This window comes from Sphaerodactylus townsendi, linkage group LG07 (assembly GCF_021028975.2).
Source record: "Sphaerodactylus townsendi isolate TG3544 linkage group LG07, MPM_Stown_v2.3, whole genome shotgun sequence".
NCBI lineage: Eukaryota > Metazoa > Chordata > Lepidosauria > Squamata > Sphaerodactylidae > Sphaerodactylus > Sphaerodactylus townsendi.
In genome coordinates this window covers 87,347,005-87,372,170 of record NC_059431.1, presented here as the reverse complement: position 1 = coordinate 87,372,170, position 25,166 = coordinate 87,347,005, and the positions used below count along the sequence as shown (strand labels likewise).

The following is a 25,166-nucleotide window of genomic DNA, read 5'->3' as shown; positions in this document are numbered from 1 at the left end:
CTTCCACATTGCCTTAAAAGCTTATATACATTACCAGACAGAAAATGATGAAGGGGTTTTGGAATTTATATTCCTGGTGGCAGCAACCATATGGGAATGAAGTAAGGGATTAAACATTAGCTGGCACCTATTATATCATTTTATCCAGAAGGAAAGAGAGAGGATATCACAGAGGGTCACTGAAAGTCTGCTTTCCCTAGCCTGCCCACCTACCCCATCCTACCTTTCTGGTCAGGTCACACCTGAACTGTCTGCTCAGCACCCTCACTAGGACCCACAGCATCCTGTAGTGCAGTGAAAGGAGGACACCTGGAGTTGGTGGCAGCCACAGAGGGTCACCCAGCTTCTGCCAGCCTAACAAGAAGCTACATGACAAACATTGCCATTGTGGTCAATCCCATGTCACCCAGCAGAGTGTGCAAGGACAAGGACAAAGGGTTCTTCCCCCGGACAATCTAATTGCTGCTGGCTCCTTCACAGGGAACTGCAAGATTCTTGCAACCCAGCAGTACAAAAAGGCTGTCTGGTTTCGGCTGAAGCCTTAAAGGATTGCCCAAAGCTCCACCACCTCTGCGCCTCAGAGGTCGGTGAAGAGAAGAAGCAATGGTGGAGGCTCATGGAAGCAGAAGTGAGGAGTGTGGCAACTAGAAAGGGATCATTTTCTGTGATAGCACTTTGCCTTTCAAATGCCTTCCCTCTAGTGGTTTGACTGGCACCTACTTTATTTTCTTATAGGTGCTAGGCTAAAACACATATTTTAGGGGTTATATCTTATCAGCTTTTTAACAGTCTGCTTCTGTTTTATGGATAGTTTTTATGCTTCTTAAATCCCATGGCTTGTTTTTAATATTGTAATGTGGTTTGAATTGTAAGCTGCCTCAAGCAGGATTCTGACAAGGCAGCACAGAAATATCCTAAGTGTCCTATCCTAAGATGAATCAAATAGGAAACTACTGCATTCAAAACTGTGTCGCTTCAGTACTACCCATTTTGGCATTTTTGTACAAAGCTCTTCATTCCTCTGATCATTTTGATAATTTCTCCTATGTTTTGATCAGCAAAATCTCAGCTGGTGGTCATGCAATGTTGGCATAGACAGGATTATACTAATTTTGCACATTTGACTTCCTGAAATGAAAATATCCATAGTCAATCGGATAAAGATTCCAAGAGCATTTCAGGATTCCAAGTGCTCCCCCTAATAGAAAACTATTTTTACTTAGTTCTGTTTGGTCTTGAATAAGGACACTTGAATAAGAATACAATACATCCAAGACCACAGGAAACAGAACACAGCAGTTCCTTACATTTCTTTCTATACTTATAGAGATCCCAGGATTAAACAATAGGCTCCAGGGAACCAATTTAGATAGGCATGAACTCTTGTGTCCTTTTTCTGACTTGAAACAGTTCCATAGAGCTATGTTTGCTTTCTTGGGCAAGAGCTAGGAAAGAGCAAGCATTATTATTTGGCTTTCAGAACATTTGTTTTCGAGTGAAGCAGTTTCTAAGTACAGGAAAGGTAGAGGATGATTGCTTTCTCTTTTGGATTACTGAGTAATAGCAGATTGTATGTAGCCCTCAGAACATCTGTGCATTTTGTTGAGGAGTAATTGAGACAGAAAGAAAGTCTTCCCTTATTGCATGTAGCAAATCAAATGCTCTGCAAGTTGGAGCAGTAACTACACACAGGAATCTCGACTGATCACTCCCATTGATCACTGTACTTAATCTAAACCACAGTGACTGAAAAGTGAAGGCTGCATCCAGAAGAGAAGAAGAAGAAGAGTTTGGATTTATACTTCACCTTTCTCTTCTACAAGGAGACTCAAGGTGGCCTACAAACTCCTTTCCCTTCCTCTCCCCATAAGAGGAAGGTGGGACTGAGAGAGTTTTGAAGAACTGTGACTAGCCCAAGGTCACCCAGCAGGACTGTAGGAGTGGGGAAACAAATCTGGTTTACCATATGCTCCACTGCTCTTGTGGAGGAGTGGGGAATCAAACCCAGTTCTCCATATTACAGTCCACCAGAGGCGTAGCAAGGGGAAAAGCGCCCGGTATACCAGTGCCCTCACCCCACCCCAGATCGCCCCCACCGGGCCCGGAATGCCCCCATCAGGCCCCAGAGACGCACCCTCAGTGGGTTGTGCCCCCTCCCCCTTGGAGCTATGCCTCTGCAGTGCACCTGCTCTTAACCTGTATGCCACTCTGGCTCTCCATATGGCAATGATTCTCTGTGCTGCTCTCACTGTGATTGTGACTGCAGAGTACTTGTAGCAAAAATGTAACATCCACATCAATGGTTGAGCAGTATGTTCTTGCCCCATTTAAGTCACTCCTCTCCATTCTTTTGCAGGCCACATGGACAGAAATTGTTGGCACCTTTCCCCTTAATAATAGAGAGTTACATTCAGTATTTTAGAATTTGGGTCTATTTTATCCCAGTTCCTCCCTTTGCATGGGTGCCTATTTCTGTAAGGAATTGAGTTAAGATCAGAAGGAAATATTCTGATTTCTTTCTCATGAACCTGGCTTTTTTTGTTTTTATAATGCAGTTGCAGCTGGGCATGAGCAAACATCCTTGGTGTGTTGCATTCTGATTAGCTGTTCCCCCTTAAAGACAATGTTTCTGATTGGTGGATCCACAGCAACCATGGGGAAACCAAGCAGGACACTCCTCCTTTTCTCTAGATTTGGAAAGGAGCCGGTGCAGTGAGCAACACTGCAAGTACGTTGTGCTGTACAAAGTAAAAACTTTTGACCAATATTGGGCAGAGAACTATGTCCCATCCATATTCCAGGGTGTGCAAAAAACCATGAGACATTTGCCCCCCGTGATATACAAAATAACATTTGACCAAAGATGTGCATCTGCCAGAGAACGTGTAAAGATTGTTGTGATTCCACTGCTGTGCACACTTGGGTGAAATGGCACTTGGTTGCTGCCATGACAGAAAACATGCTTGGAGAATGTTTTGGAAAGGGTGGGCCACCACGCCAGTCAGTGGCTTAGCAGAAATGAAACTGACATGACATGAGGTGGGGAGAACCGGCAGTGGATCAGGAAAAATAAAGCACTGGGCACCTGTGCTATTCCCACGGAAGCGGGTTCAATGTGGGATTTTTGAAAAAAGATCAACATGTTAGTGTTTTTTGAAAAACCCGGGATGAGGGAAATATGGCTGCATAATCTCACTTAAGGGACGGGTTCCCCACCTGCAAAGTGTCCCTAGCTGAGCCGAGCCGCCATGTTGCCTGCCCATTGCTTTCTTGTTGTTTCTGTGCAACCTCCATTTTGATAGGCTGCTTGCTATCTCTCCCCCCCCCCGCCCGCCATCTTTAGTCTAGCACAGGGGTAGGGAACCTGCGGCTCTCCAGATGTTCAGGAACTACAATTCCCATCAGCCTCTGTCAGCATGGCCAATTGGCCATGCTGGTAGGGGCTGATGGGAATTGTAGTTCCTGAACATCTGGAGAGCCGCAGGTTCCCTACCCCTGGTCTAGTTTAATAGACCATGTCAATGTCTTGTCAGTTTCACTGTGCATTTAAAAAAAGAGTCCTTTTGATCATTCTGAAATGGTGGCCTGAAGAATGGGAGGAACTGCTGTGGTATGAATGGGGGAAGGTGGGTAGGAGCAGGAAAACTTGAAGAAAAAGCACACGCAAAATAATGCGTTTCCAAACCACTTTCACAACTGTTTGCAAGTGGATTTTGCTATTCCGCACAGCTTCAAAGAGCACTGAAAGCAGTTTGAAAGTGCATTATTCTGCATGAGCCAAAGCTAAACACATACTGATCTTCTTTGCTTTCCCATCTCCCCGTCTCTTAGGATTGGGCCATAATCTACAGTTTGATAAACTGTAGTTTAATAAGTACATTATTATTCATAAAGCCCAGATTCATACTACAGTTCTAATGAGTTGCAGTTTTCTAAGCAAGTCAACTTGTAGACTTTGATTGGTTGCACTGTTAGAGGTTTTAATCTGTGTGCAACATGATCCTGTTGATTGACTTTTGTGTATATAGCTTTGTAGTGCCGATATCACTTGAACCAGCTTTCCTTTGGAATCCCTTCAGCTGGACACTTTTTGCTGCTGCATCTGGAGCAGATTAGGAGCACTATCAAGGTAAGGGAGGCCCAAGACATTATTCTATTACATTTGCTTCAGTTCAATCTGATCAATTATCCCATTTTACAATATATCTATTCGGATTTCCATCTGCCACAAGGTCACCAGCATCACCTTAAATCAAATGCCCCATGGCTACAGGTTCCATGAAGAAAAATTTATGGTGTCCTGGACATGATGCAATTTTTACAGCTTTACAGCTGAAATCCTTCGGGTCCTCTTGACCAACCACGAAAAAGGGTAGATTTTATTGTAACTCCCAAATGCTCATATTTATCTGTACTGGTTTGGGGTTTTTTTGCTTCCAAAATATGCTCATGGCTTCCAGCAATGTGTTTTATATTACCTGGAAGAATAGGAAAGATTTAATGGGAGGAAACAACTTGATTCTTACTGCATGCACACAAAGCAGAACTTCCAAATGACACCATGACTTCTTGACCAGAGTCAGATCATTCACCTTAAGGATCTCAGGTCTTTGTTCTTAGTCTGTACATTTAAAGGACCTGCACTGGCGCACATGCAGTGGTATGCAACATTTTGCTTCTACCTAACTTCCTTGTTTCATTTTACTGTCCATCTTTATTTATGCTGAAATCCTATAACTGAGCTACCTTTTCCACATGTGCTAAATCCTACATTTCATAAATCAATTCTTCCCTAAAAGATTCAGTCACACTCTATCCATCTTCCTTGTTTATTATGCAATAACATACTGGGAGCCTGCAATAGTCTGCTCTGGAATCTGCAACTAAATATTTTCAGGAAAAGTATGTAACCACTTGTATATCAACAATGATTTTTTGGGTGCGGGATTAAAGGACATGGGGAACTAATGGTAAATCCATCTCTGTGACCCAGATACATGCTTTCTCTTCAGAGTCCCAAGAAGAAGAAAAATATAGGCACAGAAAGACCTACAATCCTTGCTCCTTGCAAACTATCGTGTCATGTTATTTCAAAAGAGAAGTATCTGTTGATCCAAGTTCCTCACCTTGACAGTGAAGTCTGCAGTGAGAGGGCCTGACATCCTCAGTATCTCCTTGTCTGGAAACTTCTGGAAGTCAACGCTAGAATTTTCCACAAGAAAGGAGCCTGGGGAGCTGAGGCTGTTTTCGCTTTTCACACCTTGCAAAGTCTTGGTTTCTAAATCTGCCAAATACAAACAAAATTTAATTGTTTCCATTACTCATAGAATAAAATAACAACAACACGGGGAATGTTAACATCCTTTGGGATTGTATAATTGATTTCAGAGGAATTTACTTGGGTGGATTCTGCACAGGCCAAATATAATGGATGAAGAACATTATGTGAACTATTTGCGGGGAGGGGACTTACCACAAGTCCCGCTTCCAAAGCAAGTTGGGCCCGTTTTATTCCCCTCAACCTGAGAGTTTCGAAAATCGCTAAACCAGTGATCCTTTTGCACAATCCTGGGTTGGAGGCGCTCCCGTGTGAACACAACAGGCAGGATATGCATTATTCCCCTCCCTTCCAACTGTTCACTTTAAATGCAGAGCCGTCCACTGTCAGGGAGAATCCACCCCCCTGTCATTCTGTGCAGGTTGCCCAGCAGGTTGGGGGCAGATTCTCTGAGTGCCTGACAACGTACAAAGTCCTTCAAGCATGTTTTCTCCTTGGTTTTTTTTAAAGAAAACTGGGAACTAAGGGATTGTGACAATAATGCTACAAACCTATATTGATATGTTTCAAAAAATAAGTCCAGTGTGAGAAGGATAATGACAACCAATGGAGGGACTATAACAAAAACCCACCATGTGAAAGTCTCAGTTATAAGGCCTGCTTCTGTTTTTTGTTAGGAAAATCAAATGCCAACATGCTGTAGTCTTAGATTTGTGCACAAACAATGAGCAGCATGGTTAGCATTGGAAAATACACATTCCTCAGGAACAGAGGATCCCAGAATACATGTGTCACCCTCGGCCCGTTTTCCAAGTATTATAAATCATTCATGTAAACACATTCTTAGCATATAAATGTTTAATGTTTTATATCCTTAATGCACAGTTGCTTTGCACAAATAGCATTTAAGTTTAAAATAATTTCTAGGTTCACACAAATTTGCAAGGGCAAATGGTTGTGCATCATTAGCATCACATTTAAATCAGGGCACACACGTACACACATGCACACACACACACACACAATCACAGACTTATAATGATACCAATAAATTATCTGTTGATGAATATCACCATTCTTTTTGACTTAGGGTGAGTTTTAGCCCCTTCTCGTTTTGTAAAAATTGATGGGAGTGGAGAGTGGGAGAGAAAGAGATAACACTGGAAAGGAAAAGTGGGAAGAAAACAGATATAGGAGCACACATGAACATAGAACAGGAAACCAAATATTTGGCACCATAACTGAGGTTTTTCAAAAGACTACATTTTTAAATGCTGGGAGATATGAAGCTGACAAATTATGGATGCAACGTAATAACATGACCTACTCAATGAAACCTCCCTTCGGCATCAATCTGTTAGGCTTATTAGACTGTTTCTTTCAGTATCTTCTCATAATTCAAACTGGCCTGTGAGCATTTGCCAGGGGAACACATTAATTGCAAACACATTGCAAAACTGTGATTTAATGTTAGGCAGCAATCGGTTTATTTCCAGGAGAACTTTTTTTTTACCTGTCATTATCTAGGAGTCATTCTAGGTTTATGGCATTTATATTTTCAGAGTGCAACTTGTGCAAACTTGGCCATAATGCAGATAAGATTTTGCTTCTGTGTCACTACTCTGTGGGACCTGCAGCTCTGCTACAGCATAAGAAGGCTTTTACAAGAAGACCCTGCTTCAGCACCCTGTTACTGAGACATCTGCAACACCACACTTCCATTTGAGTCAAAGGGAGAATTATTGCTCAGGCACTCATGGAATCCTTTGATATGCTAACTTTATGCAGCAGTATAAAATGCAAATACAGAAACCTGCACCAATATCTAAACCAGGTGTCTGCAATGGATTGTGAGCTACTGATAGCTTGCTGGCAGATAAACAGTAGCTTGTGGATCCCTGGCCTAGAAGATCCAAAAAAGACTGTGAAAAGACCTGCTTTTATTTCTGAGAATGTTTATCTGTCTTATGTAGCTGATATTTTCATTGATGATGCCCTTCCTAGCCCATGCTCTGCTTCCTGGACAGAACATAGCTCAGTAACATGGTGGGAAGAGAAGAGCAGCTCAGGAAATGTCTCTTGTTAGAGAAATAGTCAGTGACTCAAAATCTACAGACTTACTGACATCCAGTTCTTAACATACACTATTCAATTTACTTTGCTTTTAGTATCAGAATTTTATGAATGCAATCAATTTCTTCCCAAGGGCTCTCCTGGATCTTGGAAATCATATTTCAATGCCCCCCTCCCCAATCCATGGGAAGGGACACAATGTACAATATTTAGGGTCATATAAATCCAAGTTAGTATACCCCCTTTATAGAAGCCATATTAGAAATAGTTCTTATTTCTTCCCTGCATGGGGGCTTCACAATTTGCCTGAAAAATGGCACTCTTTCTAATGGAGCAAGTAGACATACAGCCACTGTGTCAATCAGCCTACACCTTGGGCTCACCCAAATGTTACTTTCACAATAAAAATTATTGATGAAAATCTTGAAATTCTCCCCATCTAGGTTTTGATATTAAAATTTACTAGGTCTTATTCATAAACTAGAACCAAGGCATTGGGAATTATGTTTTGCTTAGTATTCCCAAATTTTGTACCATGTTATATGTGTGCACAATTCACTGCAGCTTTCTGATGCTTTCTGTATTTTCCCCTTCTTTGTGATACTGGTATCAAGGATTGCCATATGCCCTCCATATGCCACCACAGTGGCTGGCAGGGGAAAAAATGCTGTCAATGATGGTATGACATCACTTATAGGAAAAAACCTAGAAACGATGTCATGTCTCTCTAGGAACTGTGGGAAACTCTACTGCAGGGATGTCAAACATGCAGCCCAGGGGCCTGATTTAGCCCCTTGGGAGGGCTTATCAGGCCCACAAACCAGCTAAGGCATACCCTGCTCCCAATCTGGCCTGGAGAGCAATCCCCAAATGCCATTCTGGGTTGGTAATCCCACTGTGGGCTTGCCAGCTGAAGCAGCCATCTCCCTCACAAGTGCCAACAACCTTCCCCAGAACTGGTCTGGCCTGATGAATGTACTGCAGGCTCACCAGCCAAGGTGGACACTCCACTTCCCCAGCCCAGCCAAACCAAGTCACATTCATGTCATATCAAGGCCTCATAACAAATGCTTTATGGTAAACCCGATTGATAAGAGTCACCATGGGCCCAGACAGAGATTCCATCTACACCTCCTCCCTCATATATGACCCTGAGCTAAATCAATTATCATAACAAAACAAATTGCATAGCTGTTATTACTATGCGTCTGTAACAGAAGTACCTGCGTGTCTATATGTACGTCCATTAGTGGTAAACATGACTCAGAAAATAAAACTAAACAAAACTGGCAAAATTAGCTACCAGCTTCAGGATGATTGTGGGAGTTCCAGGGCTAAAACAAAAGGAATTAGAAAATCGAAGTGCAGGTTGTCTCCAGACATCCCTTCCAAGCTATTTGCAATGGAAGATAAGCTAAATTCTAACTTCTATTCCTTATTTATTATTACTAAAGTAGATCAACATTCTATTATTACACTCGTAAAGAGGGGAGGGTTCCTTTTACTACTTTGAAAGATTATGGGGAAATATTAATTTCTTCCTTCTGTTCATAATATTAGCACTGGTTTGCTGTTATACTACTATTAAACATGTTGTATGTTGACAACCAGGATGGTTGAGTTCACAACTAAAAAATAAGGGAAGGACAAGAAGAGATAGAGGAATAGAAGATCATGAAAGGAATAAAACAAAATAAAGGAAAAGTGTGGAAAACAAAGAAATTATGGAAAAGACAAGATTTTTAAAATTATGTTTTATCACATACTTACTGGGCTGCTCTTTTGCGACATCTGGATGCACAGACAAAATTATGGAGTTAGGTGAAACTAAAGGAACAGAGTAACTATAGACTGTGAGAGATAATAACCTTTTTAGAAGGCTGAATCCTGACAAGGGCTGTAGCTTGTTCTGGCTGGTCTTGCCATGCTCATGTGCTGGTTTGGCTGATGGGTTTAGCAAGATCTAATAAACAACGATTTCCCCCAGCTTCTTACACTGCAGAAAGGCCCAGCCAGCAATGTCAAACAATTCCTATTTACCATGCTCTGCTTTCCCTGTACCTCTAGTGGCTAAAGTGCAGAGCTGCAATAGAAAAAAAGTAAATACATCCTGTCACTGCAAAATGATGCTGACTTTGGGGGCCCTTCAGCTGAATTAGGTGCTGGGAATTTTGTCCCTCCAGTCTCCTTCCCTCATCAACAGCCCTGCTGGTAAAATAATAGAAAACCGCTCTAGGAATAACTGAAAACCTCTCTAGGAATTGCCAAAAACTCCATGGTTTTACCATAGAGTTTCTGGCAATTCTTAGAGAGACATGATATCACCTCCCAGTCTTCCCAGAAGTGACATCATGTAGTTGCTTATATCCCCCTCCCCCATGTCTCCTGCTGGTTGCCAAGCCAGGCTGATAACCTTAAATAGATTTTATTAACTAGTTTTAAAGGAAATGGGTGTGCTGCAATATCTGCTTGTTCTGAATGCATTCTGGACAAGGGGCTACTGTTAGAAGATAACATGGGGAAAAATAATGGTTCCAACTGGGCAAAGAAGTCAGACAAGGGTGTATTTTATTTCATTTTCAGTTTAATCCATATCATAAGGAAACCTGGGTTAGATGTAAATTAAAGTGGCATGAAAACTGGTGCAAGAAACATTAACAATTTTAGATATCCAGATAATACCACAGAAACATGAAGACTTGACATGAAAGTTAAAAGATCAAAGGCCAACCTAGGATGACAGCTGAATATCAAGAAGATAAAAACAATGACTGCTGAGGAATTATACAACTTTTAAGGATGACAATGAACTGGAAATTCTATTCCTTGATTCTGTCATCAACACAAAGGAATACTGACATGAAGGTGTAACCTATGCCATTTTAGTCTTTTTGTTTTGTTTGGATCTTAGGGCCTTGGGGATAGGAGCTCACTGAGCATGTGCAGTTGGTAAGCTTGCTTGCTTAATACCAACTGCAAGAGCTCCACCCTCTTCAGTTGATCTGGCCTGCGGTAGAAGTAAGGCCTACAGCTCAATTGAGAGAATTGCTTATTTTTTTACAGGTACAGTGGAACCTCGGTTTTCGTTGGTAATCCGTCCAAAAGGAATCGATGAAAACCAAAACCGATGAAAACTAAGGCAAACTTTTCCATAGGAATCAATGTAAATCCAATCAATCAGTTCTAGGACCTCCAAAAAACATACCAAAAACACATTTTTTGGTGGATAAACATAGTGTTTAATGCTGAAAACAGTAACAAACAATAACACTAGGACCAGCTTCAGAGCCAGTGGACCAATGTCGCACCAGAAAGCTGTCCAAAGAGGTCTGTTTCTGATGCCTCTTTAAGATTTGTCTGAAATGGGGCAAGACATTGTCATTAAACAAGTTGCAGACACAGCCTGCGATAGCTTTGTCTGGTTGATTTTTCTCCACAAACCGCTGCACCTTACTGCAAATCGATGAAAACCAAGGCAAATAGATGAAAACCGAGACAAATCTGTCACTGAAAAAATAGATGAAAACCGAAATTGATGAAAACCGAAGGCAGTGAAAACCGAGGTTCCACTGTATGTGTTGGGCCCAATAAGAAAGAAAAATATATTAGAATGTCCTCAATGTAATGGAAGGGTGTATTAGCTGTTGTTAATTATGTTAATTGTTAATTATGTAACCCTCCTCAGTTGATCTGGCCTGCAGTAGAAATACGGCCTACAGTTCAATTGAAAGAATTGCTTATTTTTTTACAGGCCCAAATTGAGAAAAGACCTGCAGCAGCTACATCAGATGCAGAAGGCCAGATGAGAGAAAGAAGCCCTGCTTTATTAATAGTTTGGACTTTCTTACTATTCTTTCATTATTGGACATTGTTAGTGGTGGCAACTGTTCTGAGTGTTTTTTCTTTAAAAAGCACTGAAGATTTTGTACAATTGAGTTGTGCTGTGTATATATACTCACTATATGTTCACTATTATTTATCTTTAAATGATAGAAAGTTGTGTAAAGATTAAAGGTTTGTTAATTTGTTCAAGCAATTTCATATTTGTTTGTTAAGCCACATGTGCTGTCATACATTATTTCCTAGGTCTCCAATGGAGATTGATGTGGCCAAAGATAAGTAGGTTACAAAGGCACCAGAAGAGACTGGAAAGGGCAGCCGTGAATTAATGAACAAAGATCCTTAAAAGTAAAGAAGTAATGTTGGAGACGAAGTTCAGAGTGATTCATACTGTGGTATTTTCTGCTACTATGTATGTATGTGAAAGTCAGATAATGGAGGAAGCTGACAGCAAGAAAATCTATTCAGCTGAAATGTGGTGTTGGAAGAGAGTTGTGTTGATACCATGGAGTCTGCCAAAAAGACAACTGCCAAAAAGACAAATAGGAGGGTTCTAGATAAAATCAAGACTGAACTCTCCCTAGAAACTAAAATGGCTTCATTGAGGCTATCACACTTTGTTTACATGAGAAGACAAGGCTGACTGGAAAAGACAGTAATACTAGGAAAAGTTGAAGGCAGCAGGAAAAGAGGAAGACCCAACATGAGATGGATCATTCTATAAAGGAAGCCATGGTCCCCTGTTTGCAAGACATGAGCAAGGCTGTTTATGATAGGACATTAACTCATAGGATTGGCATAAGTTGAAAGCAACCTGATGGCATGTACAACACACACATGTGCACATCAGTGGAATTCTTCCCAAAAAGAATCTGTTGCAACCACATACATGATTGCTTTTCTGCAGTGTTTGTTACCTAACAGCAAAAAAAGACACTGAGGTGCTGGGGAACATGAGAATTGAGACAAGGCTTATGTGCTAATTCCAGAATTAATTTAGAAATATTCCTAGTAAATCCAGAATTAACAAGGGTCGGAATGCAGCACAGAGCTGACTTTCAAAACAATAAAGGAACTGAATCAGAGAAATCCTTTCATCCGTATCCCCATGGTTAAAGTCATATATAAGCTGTCTCATCTAAACAAGTTCCTATTCTAACATAAAAGAAGGTATTTACTTCTTTCATGTACACACACACACACAGCTCTATGATGTCTCTCTGCCTTGGCCACTTTACAATCTAATCTTATTGAAAACAGAGCTGCAAACAGATAACACTTGCTTGAGAAATGGGAAATGTAAAAAGAGAAGGGAGGGCGGCAAAGCCATTCACAGCGACAGAAAGAAGAACCACAGACAAGATAGCCAAGAGAAAACCATTTAATCCTCAAGACTTTCCTTTATTTAAAAAAAATCCTCTCCCTCTCCTTTGCTAGATTAAATTATGGAATTTGCTGGTCATTATTTGCAGCTAGAAATCTAAACAGACTTTAAAAATGACCCTGTACCTATTGCTGTCCTTAAATACAAACCACAGAGCATAAACTGAGTCTCATAAGACCCTCTCCAATACAGCAGGGTCTAAACCAGTGGTGGGATTCAGCAGGTTCGCACCACTTCAGCAGAACCGGTTGTTAAAATGGTGCTTGTAAACAACCAGTTGTTAAATTATTTGAATCCCACTACTGGTCTAAACCAGGGATCTGCAACATGCAGCTCTCCAGATGTTCATGGACTATAATTCCCATAAGCCCCTGCCAGCATGGCCAATTAATGGTGGCAGGGGCTGATGGGATTTGTAGTCTATGAACATCTGGAGAGCCGCAGGTTGCAGACCCCTGGTCCAAACCATCCACAAATCATAGAAGTATTATGTGGCTGTGTTCTTTGTTGTTGCTTTACCTTAAAAATGGCAGCAAACCACATATCTCTACTACATGGCTGAACCCTAATATTTGATTTTTAAATATTCTGCAAAAGTTGTTCAAAATCCACAATCTTTAAAACAGCAGTATTTTTATTTAGAACAAGAACTCTAAAGTTGTTGGGGTTTTTTTGCTCAATTCCTTTGGGAAAAGAAGACCAACACGGAAAACTGGAAGAAAGTTGTTACCGTTCCAGGCCCCTTGGTAATGTGGGTATATTGCACTGGGAACTTCATGGGCAAGCAAGGCAGGAAGGAAGCTTAACCGCATACCAGAACTTCCTGAATGCTTATATGTCTGTGTGTAAGGCCGACCCCTGAGACTGATCTATAAGTTAAAGCAGGTTCAACATGCAGCAGCCCGGCTCATTACTGGAGCTTTAGTGAGGCAGCATATTACTCCCATCTTACATAAGCTTAATTGCTAAGTTGTGTTCAAGGTGTCAGTTTTGACTTTCAAGGCCTTGAGTGGTCTGGGATCCCTATATTTTTAGGACCACATTTTGCCACATTGTCCATGGAAGTTACTTCGTTCATCCAATAAAAATCTGCAGGCAGCCCCCAGCCCTGAAGACATTAGGTTGGCCTCAACCAGAGCCAGGGCTTTTCAGTCCTGGCTTCAGCCTGGTGGAACTCTCTGTCGGCTGACACCAGGGCCCTGCTGGATCTTACTCAATTCCACAGGGCGTGAAAGACAGAGATGTTCCACTGGGCTTTTAGTTGAGGCCATCCATTGTTGTGGTGTTATCTTGCCAAACTCCCAACCACTTACCACCAACCAAATTGGACCACTAAGTTTAATATCAGCAAGCACCTCTTGTTATGTATTCAAACTGTGTGCCTCCCACATTCCTGTTTATATTTTACTCTTCCTACTAATTTTACAGGTTGAACTGATATAATTTTACCGCTATCAGGGAAGTAATTTAGAGCTTAATATTTTAATTGTATTACTATTAGATGACTTTACTTCTTTGAAGTGACTCAACCAATTATTCCTGCACCTAAGCTACTGAATCCAAGACATTAATCAGTGGCCGATCACCCACTGGGCAGCTACTGCGTGCTGGCAGCTGGACCACATCAGGGCAAAAAATCCCAACATGCTTCCTCCCTGCAGTGCACTGGGAGAGGGACAAGATTTCTTGTCCAGGTGTGCTTTCTCTTGCTTCGCCTGCGCGTCTTGCTTTCCCTGTGGAAAGTGAGAGCGTTTCCAGTGTGAGTTCTGCGCCAGAGCAGGGCAAGGGTGTGGCAGAGCCAGCTGTGGGTAATTGGCCAGTTTGTTTTCTGCTTAGTTCTCGAAGGTGATCTTGAAGCTAGCCTAGGTGACAGGGTGGGCACCAGCGATAGAGTGGCAGCCCCTCCTCCCGTCGCTCGTGGGGAGCCCCCTTTATTTAGTAGGTCGCACAGGGCTAATGAAGGGAGGCCACCGGCCAGGGACAGCCCAGAACCCCAAAGGGCCCCAGCCAGGGGCAGGGCCAAGGCAGTGCGGGCAACCCCGTATACTCCTAGAGTTGCCCGGCCCACGAGCTCTTCCAGGGCGGCTCCCAGAGCTGCAAGGGTTCCGGGGCCATATTCCAAAACACCAAATAAGGGGCAGCCGGTAAAGAGGCCAGTGGCGCTCTCCACCCTGGTGAACCAACCAAGGATCTCTGAGTTGAGTGCACAGATTTTTGGTGACCTAGCTAACACATTCGCGAGAATGGCACAGAGCTCTTCTACCAGTGGGGCCGCTGCCTCTTTTGCTGCTTCATTGGTGGGCTCGCCTCAGTCAGCTGGGGATCAGGGGGAAGAGGTCTTTTCACAGGGCACGGAAGAAGATTTTTCCAGCTCCTCAGCTACCAAGGAAGAGAGGGTGTCCAGCCGGGATCACCACCATAGGAAGGGTAAAAAGGGGTCCCGCCACTGCTCATCCAGGAGCCGGTCCCCTTCGTCTTCCAGTGAGTACTCCTCGGACGAGGATGCCCCCCGGGGGGAGAGGACATTTTGGGAAGATTGGACCGCCATCCCATCACTCCCCCCAACCTTGAGCGAACTGCAGGACCGCAGCTTGGGCTTCCCAACCAGGGACCCCCCCGTTTCATCAACAAGATTGCCCAAGTGATTGTTGTTTTTTGTAAACTTACATAAATGCCCAGGTCCTTTCAGCACCAGGCGAACATGCCGACTTCCATAGGGAATTGCAACCACAGTGTCTTCCACTGGAAGTGCAGGGTGGGTTGGGGAGAAGAGGAGACAAAAATTACACATGGTCAACAAAAGTAAAGGAAGCTCCCAATTTACAAACAAGCAGTGAAAACAATTCTTCATGGGAAAGTTGCAATCAAAGTTTTTGACAGGCTGACAAGAAAAATACTGAAACCCAGTGAACCCTGGGGGGAAAAAGACTAATAATGATGTGACAAATCATGCTTTGTGCCATCTCACAATGTATTTCATTGTGTGCTGCATTACTGACACAGGTTTTCTATTACATTTGACTATATTAAGTTATAAAATAAATACATATTGTAATTCCAGATCAATAGTAGCAGCAGCAGAAACGGCTCTTATGGAGATCTCTTTCAGTCATTGTGCTTCCAGCATTCTTATCAAGCATACAAAATACATTCGATATGTGATTGTTGAAGTACATGTGATTGCCATTTTAACCTTCTGCAAATGTTCTGTTCCTATGAACTGGAACCTCACCAGCTGTGTGCACATGGGTCTCTGCAAGGTATCTGGAATGCAGTTTTATTCCCTGATGTGAATTGGATTTACTATGCAGGTAAAGCTTCCATTCACAGTCATGCAAAATCAAAGTTTTGATTAATGTGAATGGAAGCTGCACTGACATGTAAAATCCAAATGTTGTCTAATTCACGCAAGGCATTTGCGGTTCACATCTGCATAGGTCTTTTGTCTCAATCAAATAAGGTGAGTATATTCTGGCATCAGTAGGCATAACCAGAAACTTTGATTTTTCTGGGTATGTGTTTGTGCACACTGAAGCTGGAATATAGAGACATTGCCAGATTCAGACAAAATAATGACCACAAACTACATGGTCTCCTAATGCATGCAGTAGGTGCACCAGAATCATATCAGTTGAAAAGGGCTAGGTAGGCTAAAAAGCAATGATTGTATAGTCTTTCTGTAAAACTCATTGTGTGCAACTGGCTGAGCAACTATGATTCAATGAATCAGTCATTCAAGTTTTTATTGCAGAAGTTCAATAATAGCTGGTAGTAGAGAGGATGGAAACAGAAGGAAATGGAAAGGGGTGACCCCAGGTCCTAGAGGCAGATGGGTGGTAGAGCTAACAGTTGAGGCCAAACTGTTGACTGAACAAGGCAAGTAAAGAAGGAGCAAGTGGAGGTAAGATAGTATAAAATAAATGTTCTAATCTAATGCATCATATTGTACCCTAGAGAATCTTGAGTCTGTGGGACACTTCACACAGATAAACAGTAGCATGGAATGTTGGGGTTCTGCTGAAAATTGAGGCAGAAAATCAGACCAGACTTCTGTGCATTTACACAAATTCAGATGCTATACAAGGCCAGCCAACCGAAAGCGGCAAAGTTGCATGCCCCTATTTCATTTTGCCTTTGAAGTAAGTCAACCACTGACCCAGACAACAGTGTGAGCTTCATCCTGTATTCAGACCATGAAGTTTAACATCCTTTTGAAGGCACTGTTTAAAATGGTCTAACATTTTAACACTGAAGCTTTTAGGGTATTGTACTGGGGGGCAGATGGGGGGCATAGCAATGGTGTTCTGGCCCATCTGCCCCCCAGTACAATACCCTGAAAGCTTCAGTGTTAAAATATTAGACCATTTTAAACAGTGCCTTCAAAAGGACCTTAAACTTCATGGTGATATTATGCTGGTGAACATACTATATATAGAACTATTTATGCCTAATAAAGGTTTACTGTACTGGTATTATGCTAGAATGCCGGCACAGGGGGCTTGGACTTACGCCACCATTTTGAATGATGTAGGTCCTTAGAGCCCAATGGAGGGCTTTTTTTGTTTTGTTTTTTGCCTCACCATGCCACCCTCTTAGGAGCAGTGAGGCCATCCCACCATCATGGGCTCTTAGTTGCTTAATCTGAAATAACCAGAAAAAAACACATTTTCATCTTTCCTATTTTAAATTACCACCAAACTCCATTTTGTGTTGATTTGGGCCCTTTAAACCCTTTAGCTGCTGTCTCCAGACACAGAAAATACAAATTGCAGCCATGTTCAAATCTTCTAAAGCTTATCTCTCCAACTTTACACTTAAAAGAAAGGATGATCAATAAATAAATGCTGGACGCCAGCTATGAATCCAAACACTTTCAGTTTTAATCATTGCCACATACTCTCTAGACCTTATCACAACCTTACAAACTGAGGAACTGTTTTAAAGTTCTTTTAGTTGTTAACTGGTATCTTTTGAATACTCAAAAGCATTAGAACAGGTCACAGAAACTTTTACAGACTTTCAAACACAAAAATATGTTAATAAAAGTTAATGGAATGGGCCTGCTGAAAATAGAAAGTCTGTGTTTACCCACAGGTCATGCAAAGTGCAAGCAACAGAAAGCTTTCTATGTGAACTTTTTTGTTTCCTGTGAGTTCAACATAGTCATAAGGGGCTTCTGTTCTTTCTTCTCCTTACTCACTTGTGAAAACAGGTCCAATGTCCACACTTTGAAAGTTAGCGCTCATTTTCTTTTGATTGGAAGTGTCCAGTTTTACCAATAGTCAGCTTAAGAGTTACAATGTCCTATCAGAGGCCAAATTCCTGAAGTCACTGCTAAGAGCTAACTTACGGTGCTGTCTGCACTCCCATATGACTCAGCCCTGCCCGTAATGTTTATTTAGCCTGACTGACTCTCAACCATCATGGCCAATAAATAAATAAATAATGTACCACCAAAGAACCTTTTCCCTCTGTTGATCCTATGACATTTGCAAAACAGACAAGTTAATAATCCTGCTGAGGGGATAACTTTTACTTGAAATTGGTCAAAACATTACTAAAGGAAAATCTCTGGCAAGACAAAGGTTTTTGGAACCACTCAAAATAACCCATTTAGATTTGGCACAAAGCCAAAGTAAGAGAACATTTCAGCAACGCTGTCCTTTTATCCTGTGCATGCCCGTAAGTTTGTGTTAGAAAGGACCAGATAAGAAGTGAACATATGTGATCAGATGCCTACTGAGAAGGGTAAAGAAGCAGAGATAGGAGCCTTATTTGATCCAACAGTGTGGGAAGGCCAGAAATTTTACACAATGAAATTTCACTTTCCAAATCCTGGTTAAAATTAAATCTACAATTTATCTCCAAGCTTAGTGATCTGAAAATTTCCAGATTTTAAAAACGCCACAGTAGCAACCACTTTCCCACAGTATGCATCTGCATATGCGCAGGGGTGAGGAGGAGGAGGAGGAGGCCTGACCATGCTGTCCTTTGTAAGCCAGCAAGAAAATGGCGACGGGTGAGATGAGGAGGAGGAGAAGGAGACTTGACTGTGCCAGGCAAGTCGGCAAGAAAACAGGACTGGGAGAGGAGGAGGCCTAGAGTCACGATGGTGGGGGGGTGGGGGGAGAGAGAGATGGGATTCCCTCCTATGCGTTTCTTGGGCTCTCACTTGTTCTTAGTATAACTTCATTAACAATATCTATCAATATGAAAAGTCTGAAAAACTGGAGAGATAACAGATTCAATATATAGTTTTTCATAAACAGACTCACCTGTTTTAATACCTCATACTCAGTTCCATTAAAAAGCTGCAAATTCTTTGCAACGCATTTACCATGTGGAGCATCACATTAAGTTTCACAGAAGTCCAGTGGCACTTTAAAGACTAATAAAATCTATTTCACCATAAGGTTTCAAAAGTTAGAGCTTACTTCTTCAGATGCACTGAAATGTAAACCCATTAGGTCAATTTAAATACCCAACAGAAAGGGGGGGGGGGTTTACAATGAGAGGCTGGTTTGAGGAAAGGTGCAACCCAAAGACTAAACAGTTCACTAATTTTCTTAATGTAAATCACACACACACAACTGCATCTTGCCTCCATGGGAAGAAAATATGGGCAAAGTCCTCCAGTGAAAGTCACAGCAGCTTAAAGGTGATGGAAACTTAAGACTGGGAAAATGGGGCAGGAAGAATAAATGTTAACCCCCCCTTCTCCAAACATCACTGCCGCTACCAAATTCATATCAAGTCACAGCTACTTTTAATCAAAAAGAAAGATGTGGATAAATATGACCATGAATATCTTGTATCACTTCTAGTTTGGTCCACTGAAACCCAGACTACTCCTGAGTTTACAGCCATGTAGATTAAATAAAATCTGGCCCAATCCAATGATGTCCATCATGCCATTTTTTTATATACTTTGGACTTAGGGTCAGGGTGGCATACAACATATTATAACAAGTAATAATAACAATATTAAAACCTATAACAGTACAACATAAAATAAAACCAGAATAAAACTCAGATGGTGATAAAAACCCTCCCTTCCCTCACCCCTCAAGCCAACTGGAGGCTAGGATGATGGATTCACACTCAGCCCAGCTGGCCAAATGCCTGGTGGAACAGGTCTATTTTGCAGGCCCTGTGGAAACTTGACAAGTCCCACAGGGCCCTGGTCTCCCTAGGGAGTCTGTTCCACCAGAGGGGGTCCAGGACCATAAGGGTCTGGCCCTAGTAGAGGCCAGCTGGACATGTTTTGGGCCAGGGACCTCTAATAGGTACTCCTCCAAAGATTGGAGGGTCCTTGTGGGGCAATATGGGGAGACACGGTTCCTTAAATATGCAGGCCCAAGGCCACTTATAGCCTTAAAACCAGCACCTTGAACATGATCTGGAACTTGATGGGCAGCCAATGGAGATGGTACAGGACCAGAGTAATCCGGTCCTGACTAGACATCCCTGTAAGGAGTCTGGCTGCCACATGTTGAACAAGTTTAAGCTTCCGGATCACGGTCAAAGGCAAGGCAGCGTACAGCAAATTACAATAGTCAAGTCTGGAGGTGACCGTTGCATGGATAACTGTGGCTACATCTGTACGGGACAGGTACAGGGCCAGTCCAACAGTCCATTGTCCAATAGTCCATATTTTATCCATGGTGGTTTTACAAAACTGGTTTCAAGTAGTTGGCCTTCTGAGCCTGACCACTTTGAGTCAAACTGGCTATGGGTACTCTTCACACAGAAGGGTTTTAATATGCCTAGAACAGCCTGGAAAAAAAATATGACAAGGGCAGACACACACACACACACACATTTGGTTTGGGTGGATGCAGAGAGAAAGCCTGGATTGCTGAAGCTTCAAATGATCTTTCATTTTTATATGCAAGAAGGGAACATCAACCCAGGTGTTTCCCCTGCAGAAGAGTGTAGGAGGGAAGTCTATGACACACATCTCCTCCCACCCTGCTGTTTCTATATTTCTGACACCTCTGGGACTGAGATATTATCGTTATGAACACTGAGATAGTTGTTTCCGTTACAAGCGCTAATGGTTGCAGGGATCCACATACTTCTTTTTCATCTGATTCTAGCCTTCCCATTCCCTCTTCCTACTCCTCCTATCCATAAAGCACACAGAATGAGAGGACAGAATTGAATGCAGATACAAGGAGAAAATGAATTCAATGTGATGAATACAGCAGTGTGTTTGGAATGTTTTACAGAGAACCTTTGCAGCATATTTTTGGCACAGAAACTGCTAGTACAAAGCACTGTGGAACGGAATCCCTTTTTTGTGCAGCAGGATGCCTCTCGTATTTTCTTGCTACCTGCTTCACAGATGCTTATTTCCCATCATTATTTCTTAAGTGATAGTTGAGAAGAAGGAAATGCAGAAATACAAAAACAAAGGTTGCTTCTACCATACCTTGTTGTGTAGGCCAGGAGCACAGATAATGAATAAAATGTCCTAACAGGTCTGCATTTTCACAGTTGTGAAATCAGTTTATTTTCTTCTCCATGTGCTTTAAATAATCAGGATGTTCAAGTGAGGGTGATGTTGTCATTTGTGGTGTCACTGGAGGTGTCATATCACCACGGCTTTTTATTCTTTTGTGCATGCTTATTTCAATGTAGATATATATCATGATAGGTCAGCGGTGGCGAACCTATGGAACTCCAGATGTTATGGACTACAATTCCCATCAGCCCCTGCCAGCATGGCCAATTGACCATGCTGGCAGGGGCTGATGGGAATTGCAGTCCATAACATCTGGAGTGCCAAAGGTTCGTCACCACGGTGATAGGTTTAGCAGGTTCTCTGAATTCCCCCAAAAGTAAGTCTCGAGCTCTTCCCTTGCAGAGATGCCTTTCTCTTTTATCTCCATCAGGAAAATGAAAGGTGGGAATTCAGAGAACCTGCTAAGCTTCTCATTGCAAAGTTACGCTGATGTATTGATATTTTAGTGCTTTAAAAAAATCAAATAACGAAACCACTTGTCTTCTTGGCAGGGGAGAGGAGAGAAAGTGGTTTGACCATGATGACAGTTCAATAATTGCAAAGGGGAATGGAGGTGCATGGGAGTGGGTGGAACAAAGAAAACCAAAAGAAAGTTGGCCAAAAGAAAGTTGGCCACAGAAAGAAAAATGTGACTCATTGCCGAGAAAAAAGATTGGGGTAAAACTGATCTAAAAAGAATAAAACCAAAAAACAAACAAGGCGAAGAAGTGAGAACGAAGATACAAACATGAATTGGAAATCAAGGGATAAACTGAAGGCCCAACTCCTTGCCATTGTTCACTCAAATAAATAATACAGGCATTGTACACCGCCCAGAGCCCTACGGGGATGGGGCGGTATAATAAATTGAATAAATAAATAAATAAATAAATAAATAATACCAGAAATGTGGCAGAAAGCCATTATGGTCCCTATATATAAAAAGGGGATCCACAACGATCCTGTTAACTTCTGCCCCATTAGCTTGCTTTCCATAATTAGCAAGTTATATACTAAATTTTTATATGCCCACTTGAAAAGTGGGCCTGTCAGGCTAAGATCTTATGCCCTGAACAGGTGGGTTTTTGCAAAGGTAAATCTACTTTGGACCATTTTTGGTTAGTTTTGTCTCACTTAGCAAGTAGATATGCAAATCATGGCTCGAACAAACTTTTTGCTGCTTTTATTGATCTGAAAGGGGCCTTTGACTCAGTCCTGAGAGATTTATTATGGGAAAATCTCACTTCTTGGAATATTGACCCCAGACTGTTATTTTTTAATTAGACAATTATATTCTAATACAACATGCTAAGTAAAATGTTCACCAGAGGGCCTTCTTACTAGTATCCCTATTACATGTGGTATTAAACAGGATTGTATCTTAGCCCCCCTCTTGTTTAACATTTTTATATGATTTACCTTTGGCACTTTCAGAAGTTAATGGTTATAGTCCCAGACTAGACTCCTCCCACATTATTATATGTGGATGATGCGGTTCTACTGTCCTGCTCTAGAACTGGACTATCCCCCTTAATGAATGTTTGTGCTACCTACTGCGAGACCCATCAATTAAATATCAATTTTGAGAAATCTAAAGTCCAAGAATTTGCCAAAAAAATTAAAAGTTTTCAAGTGGAAAATAAAGGATAATCAAATTGAACAGGAAAAGCAATTTAAATATCTTGGGATAACATTCAGCCATAATCTGTCATGGCCAACTCAATGGAAAATAGCCCTTAATGCAGCCTCAATTAATTCAAATGCAATCCTGCATTTCTTCTATAGTAGGGAAAACCAGTATATCCCAGCTGCTTTGAAAGTTTTTAATGCCAAAATAGAGTCTCAGCTGCTATATGGGATTAAATTGGTAAATTATTCTTTAAATTCAGTTAATTCCAAATTTCTCCATAAAACCATGGGGTTGCCAGATTGTGTGCCCTAAACGACACTGTGTTTATAAACAGACAATCAACTTTAGAAACAAAAGCTTGACTGAGAACTTTTAGGTTCTGACTGCGCATCCATTTTCAACAGGACCTTTCAAGCTTTCTATATCTAGAGATAACCGAATCCAAATTTTCCAACTGGCTCCCATGAATTAAAAACAAAATTGAGGAAATTGGCATTTCCATTGAATCTCTGGGTATGTTATCCCATGCTGAAGCCTACAATGAAAAGGTTACTAGAAACAGAATCTCAAAACCTAATTGCAGCGGCATCCAAAACATATTCACCCCTTAGCTTTTCGATACCATTTAAACAGGCAGGCATAGCAGATTATATATGTATAGTGCTGAGCCTTAGTTTTAGAAGAGCCATATCAATGGCTAGGTTTAATGTTCTGCCTTCAGTGCTGCTGTATGGTAGATTTTTTAAAAATAGAGGGTGCGAAGAGATTCTGCTCCTGTAACTCAAATCAACTGGAAACTTTAGCCCATTCCTTCTTCTATGGCACTGAATATAAGGGAATTAGGGGAAAATATGCAGATGCTCTTTTTAAAACTGTGTTAAGATATCAGATACTCAAAATATCTTATACTTGTTAAATAATTCTGTAGTTTGTGAATTGGTAGCCAGGTTTTTGCTAGAAATCATACATTTTAAAGGATAGGTCTGTTCTTTCTGATTTTGTAGTGCTACTTTGTTATTAAGAGATTCTTCGTCACCGTTTTCTTTTGGGAGGATATATTATAACTATGTCAATAAAGGCTCTTGTATTGTATATTGGATAAACTGAAGCAGTACAGGAAAGAATCAGGGGGAAAAACATACGGAAAAGCACAAAGTCTCAGGCAGAGGTAAGTCATATCACCTATTGCTTTAGCCTGGAGATGCCAAAGACTTTAATGCTTTGTCACTGAGCCACAGCTTGCTTTAAAACTGAGGAATAATGAGGCAAACTGACAGATGGTTTGCTTCTAAAAGTGAACAAGGACAAAGTTGATTCAAAAAAACTCCAAAAAACCCCACAATCCTGAGGTAAATATTAATACTAAACAAGGTACTGTGGGATGCTATTTTTAAACAGCACATGAACCAGGAAAAACAGTGTCTCTGGCAGATTTACACCATAAAAATACAGCACTCTGCAGGCACTAAGTTACACATTAGACCCAGCAAATGTTGCTCGCTTAGTATTACACCTTACTTACACAAGTAAGTGAACTTAACCAAAGATCCGATATGCTTGCCAATCTTTAATTCATAACACTGTTAAACCAACCTTCTCTCCCACTCACAGTTTCCAAACTCCAACCCTCAATAAGCTCGACTAACCCTCCTACTGTCAGATCATAATTCCCTCCCAGTATTTATTTATTTACTTGCTCCATTTATTTTCTCCCAAATGGTCTCCTATAGTGGCTTCATTCTCCTCTCCACCATTTTATCCTAACAACAACCTTGTGGGTATGTAACTGGCTGGTCCCCCAGCAAATGTCTGTAGCAGAGCACCCGAGTCTCTCATATCCTAGCATTCTAACTACTTAATACCACACTGGCACACAGTACACAGCTCCAACTGGCAAGATGTGTCAGGGTGTTGCTGTCCTCCGTTCCTTTATTGCTGGGATACATTTATATGTTCTGCCTGTCACAGTATCCTGTTTGCATGCACAGGAATGATTTTGACCCAGGGGTGTACTGCCCAAGGGGACAGGGGGAGGTCAAATGACTCCGGGTGCACCAGCCGGGGGGGGGGACACAAAATCACTCCCCATCCTCGTAGGTGGTATGTGGTACCAAGTCGCCTCCTTCTCTCCCTAGGCCCTCTGGGGCAGGGCTCGGAGGTGGAGGCAGCTCGGACGGGCACTGTGGCAGCAGGCCATCTCCTGGGCTACCCACCAAAGCACCCTGCCCCTCCCCCCACCTCCCTGCAGGCTAGCTTCTTCAGGAGGCGGCCTGCAGGGAGGCTGGGGGAGGCAGCTCAGTTGTCCCCGGCGCCATTTCCCCTGATACGCCCCTGCTTTGACCACAGTTTAAACTTTAAAATATAATAAATGGCCACCATTCAATTTTCAATGACAAAGTGTCATATATGCTAGAAACAAAATATAATGGAGAATGTTTATGGAACTCCCTCTCAA

The 25,166-nt window shown here is 41.8% G+C and overlaps 1 protein-coding gene across 1 annotated transcript in view; it reads right to left on the bottom strand.

Moving 5' to 3' along the window:
• The window catches only part of ADAMTSL1 (ADAMTS like 1), a 569,359-nt gene that overhangs the window by 153,077 nt on the left and 391,116 nt on the right, over positions 1-25,166 (bottom strand). The window contains exons 7-9 of the mRNA XM_048504173.1: positions 15,243-15,317; positions 9,122-9,142; positions 5,127-5,284 (exon numbers count right to left, since the gene is read on the bottom strand). Of these exons, the coding sequence (XP_048360130.1) occupies positions 5,127-5,284; positions 9,122-9,142; positions 15,243-15,317 (254 nt within the window). The remainder of the gene's footprint in view (positions 1-5,126; positions 5,285-9,121; positions 9,143-15,242; positions 15,318-25,166) is intronic.